This window comes from Mesoplodon mirus, assembly GCF_964341445.2.
Source record: "Mesoplodon mirus genome assembly, chromosome: 16".
Taxonomy (NCBI): domain Eukaryota; kingdom Metazoa; phylum Chordata; class Mammalia; order Artiodactyla; family Ziphiidae; genus Mesoplodon; species Mesoplodon mirus.
The window spans coordinates 556,884-561,000 of NC_138992.1; the positions used below are offsets into that span (position 1 = coordinate 556,884).

At 68.4% G+C, this 4,117-nt stretch overlaps 1 protein-coding gene across 1 annotated transcript in view; it reads left to right on the forward strand.

Annotated features, from left to right (window-relative positions):
* Positions 1-2,274: 2,274 nt before the first annotated feature.
* Positions 2,275-4,117, forward strand: part of SCRT1 (scratch family transcriptional repressor 1) — a gene marked incomplete at both ends in the record, with an annotated part of 3,146 nt that continues 1,303 nt past the window's right edge. Inside the window, one exon of the mRNA XM_082601092.1 lies at positions 2,275-2,389. Coding sequence (XP_082457218.1) covers positions 2,275-2,389 — 115 coding nt within the window. The remainder of the gene's footprint in view (positions 2,390-4,117) is intronic.

Consider the following 4,117-nt stretch of genomic DNA (forward strand, 5'->3'; position numbering starts at 1 on the left):
GGGGGATCCCCGTCCCCGCCCCCACTGCGGGCCCCACCGGCTGCGGCTCTGCGATAAGGGGCCAGCCGCGCCCCGCCCCCGCCCCTTGGGAGCAACTGCCACGCAAGATGAATATCCCGCCACTGCCGCGGCCTGGGCCGCCGCCACAAAGCGGGCCTGTGGTCTCCGCCGCGCCCCCGCGCCGGGCTGGCTCGCTCACAGCCACGCTCACTCGGCTCCTGGGCTGAGATGCGGGAGGAACCGGAGAGCCGGGCAGGCGACGGGGCGCTGAGCTCAGCACGCCCGGCACGCCCCCGAACGCGCGTCCCCGGTGCGGCCCTCCCGCCGCGCGCTCCCGGCAGGTGTCCGCGGGACCGCCGTGCAGCCCCGCACAAGGTCACCGCTCTCTGCGACGGGTGCGCACGCGCTCCCGGCTCGGACGCGCCCGGATACGCCCGGAGCCAACCCTGCGACCTTGGTCCCCAGAGACGGAAGGCCGCGTTGGGGAGCGCTCGGAGCGTGCAGACCCGAACCTCCGGGCGGGGGAGGGTGAGGGGACAATGGCGGCGCCGGGCCCTAATTGGGGACATATGTCCTCGCGCGCGGCCATTGTGCGGCCCGGAACTCCCCGCACCCCCGCGCCAGCCATTGGCTGCTGGGCCTGACGTCATGGGGGCTGCAAACTCGGGGCGGGCGGCCGGGGGAAGGGTTATCCGCCTGGTTGCGGGGCCGCGCGGGGGAGCTGCAGGCGCGCGGGAGGGCGGAAAACCACCAGTGAAACCGAATTATCTGGAGCAAGGGCAAAGCAGCCCCTCTCCCCCCTTCACATCCCGTTCGCTGCGTCGCCGCTGCGCTCGACCTCCGACCCTTGGGAGGAAGGCGGGGGTGGAGGAGGCCTCTCCAGCGGGCGCGGGGTCAGCCCGGGTGACCGAGTGGCAGGAAGCCACTGCGGCACAGGGCGCGCGCAGCACTTCCACACTGCACTTTCGCTGCCTCAGCATTCGCTCCTTCGCCTACCGCATCCCCCACCTGCCCCCGCAGATCCCTTGCCTCCACACCCGAGAGCTAGACAGGCCGGACCATTCTGGGGTCCGCCCTGCGTTCCTCCCCCAAAGATCCCAAGTCCGGGCTCGCGGGTCCCAGGCCTGTTTCCACCTCTCCCCCCACGCCCCACAATGCTGCGGACAGCTGGGCCTCCGTTCCTGGAGTCTCTCGGGGGAACTCCACACAAGCCGGGCCGCGGCATCCCCAAGACCCCTCCCAGGAGATCCTGGCGGGGGCCCGGCCCAGCGCAGCCATTTCCGCCGTCCTCTCCCCCACTCCTCCCACCCCCTCCCGCAGCTCCTGGGCTTTAAAAGCCGGAGGCTGGGCCGGGCCGCAGGCAGAGGCGGCCGCGGGTGCAGGAGGCCGGGCCCAGGAGCTGTCGGAGGGCCGAGCCCCGCCCCCGGAGCCCCCGTCCCTCCCTCCCACCTCCCGTCGGCCCGCCCTCCCAGCGCACCCCTCCCCCCGAGGACCCCCGCCCGCCGCCCGCCGCCCGCCGCCCGCCGCCCGCCGCCGCCGCCGCCGCCGCCGCCGCCGCCGCCGCTCGCTCCGGCTGCAGAACAATAAAGCAAGCCTCCCAGAGACCCCCGCCGAGGACCCCCGCCCGGCGGCCGAGCCCCCGCGGCCCGCCCCTCGCGGCTCGCGCCGGCTTTACCCGCCCGGTCGCTGGCCGAGGTGCTGGCCGGGCCGGCGCTGGCCGCGGTGCTGAAGCTGCCGGCACTCCCGCCGCCGCCCCGTTCTCCGGGCCCGGCGCCGCCACCTCCGGGGGCATGGGGGGTCGCTGACTGAGGCTCCGCCGCGGTGGCGGGGGGGAGGGGAAGGGGGCCGCGGAGCCGGGCCAGCCCTGCACCCACTCGCAGCCTCCGGGCCCGGGACGGAGCCGCTCCCCCCCTCCCCGCCCTCCCAGCCTCCTCCCCCGCCTGTCCAGGGGCGGCACTGCGGGCTGGGAAGCCGGGACCAGAGGAGGAAAGGAAGGAAGGAAGGAAGAGAAGAGAGAAGAGAAGAGGAGAAGAGAGAAGAGGATAGAAGAAGAGAAGGAAGGAAGGAGAAGAAAAGGGATCCCGAGGAGCAGAGGAGGCAACGCAGGACAGGCAGGCGGAGGAGAGAACGGCGCTCGTGCGGCAGCATCCAAAGGCCAGAGTGGGGACCCGCGCTGCTTCGCCGCTCCTCGCATGGTGACGGGGCCCCGCCGCGGCCGCAGCCCCCCCGCGTCCCGGCTCCGCAGGCCCACAGCGCCGGAGCCCCGCAGGAATCATGCCCAGATCCTTCCTGGTCAAGAAGGTCAAACTTGACACGTTCTCCTCGGCAGACCTCGAGAGCTCCTACGGGCGCGCCCGAAGCGACCTCGGCGAGCGACTGCAGGAGAAAGGTGTGAGCTGGGATGAGGCTGGGGGCGGCGAGGGGCCCCGGGCAGGGCCGAAAGGGGCAGAGGGCCAGAGTGTGGGGCTGGAGGGAGCAGGGGCCCCAGGAAATCGACCCGAGGGAACCCGGACCTGCAGGAGGCAGTGGCTGGAGTGGGGCTTGGAGGGGAGGGAGATGGGGGGTAGGGAGAGGGGAAGGCAGAGGTAGGCCAGAACGGAGCCAAGGCTGGGCAGGGAGAGTGTCAATGCAGGAGAGAGTGTGGGGAACAGGGGTCAGGAACAGGAGGTACCTGAAGGTACCCACACTGACCCACACCCTGACCAACACAGCATGGACACCTGCCGACATGACAGGACGTAGCGATGCATGCAAACCCACACTCAGAAAACGGAGCCTGCTCCAGAGCCCTCTCCTCTTCTTTGGCTACACCTCCAGGACCCCCGCTAGGGCCCTCAGGGAAGTGCTGTGAGCTCCAGGGAGTAGCCATGTGGTCCAGTGGGGGCGGCCCACCTGTCAGGGCAAAGGTCCCAGCCGAGGCATCAGCAGTGTCTTCTTCCCTGAATCCAGGGTCAGGGAGAAGGGTGTGTGCAGGTGGGCTGTGGGCAGGGACGTCCGAGGTGCTGGAGGCAGGGGGAGGCTCTTTGTGTAAGCCGCCCAAATTCAAGGACAACTGTTAGCATGCAGGCAAAGGGGCCTGAGAGTGCCAGCAGCCTGGGGTGGTAAAACAAGTGTGACCTGAAGAAGCATAAGCCTGTGTGCGAGCCTGTGTGTGCCCATGTGACTGCGTGTGGCCATGTGACTGTGTGCGCTTGTGTGTGACCCTGTATGAGTGTGTGCCTGCCTGTGTGCCACTACATGGGACCATGTGACTCTGAGGCTGCTTTGCGCCCATGTGACTGGTGACCCTAGCTGAGAGCGTCTGGGTGGCTCTGGGTGGCTGCGTGTCTGACCCTGCATGAGTAGGTGGCACAGGCCTGGGTTAGCATGCAGCCCACCCTGAGGGGACTCCAGGATTGACAGTGTCTGAGAGGCTGAGTGTAACCCTGAAGAAGCCAGAGCCTGTATTGTGTGGGGTGTGCATTTGTGACTTTGAGGGTGTTTGATCCATCTCATGCCTTGAGAACAGCTGCAGTTACCGGCATGAATAATGCTGCCTGCCTGCAGTTTGTCCCTGTGAAGGTGTCCCCTGGTGGACGCCCTGGCACTGTCTCCAATGCAGCGTCTTCCTGGTCATCTGTCCTGGGGCTGAGGAAGGCCCCCATAAAGGATTAGGGCCTGGGGGAAGAGGGCAATGCGGAACAAGGTAGGACCCAAGGCTGCAGGATGATTGAAGGGAGTGGGGGCAGAAGCAGAGTGGATGGAGGGAGATAGGGCTGGAGCTGAAGGTGGTCAAATCTAGTGAGTAGTGGGAGACCTGGGAGATGAAAGGGAGGTGCTAGAGGGTCTGCGGGAGGTAGAATTCTCCAGGGCTTGTGGGGAGACCTTGAGCACCGGGGAGGGTCAGCATCAAGGCTGGGCGCGGGTTCTCAGCACAGTGGAAAAGCCGCTGGGAGCCATGAGAGCGGGAGCGACGGGGTCCCTGGACAGGCGGTCCTGGCTTTGTGCGCTGCGGGTCTGCAGTGTGTTGCATAATCAGGGAAAACTGCTGAAGTGGGGAGAACCCGAGGGGAGGGAGGGGGAGGGAGGAGGGAAGGAGGGCGAGGCAAGCACCGCCCCTCCCCCCTGACCTTGAAGC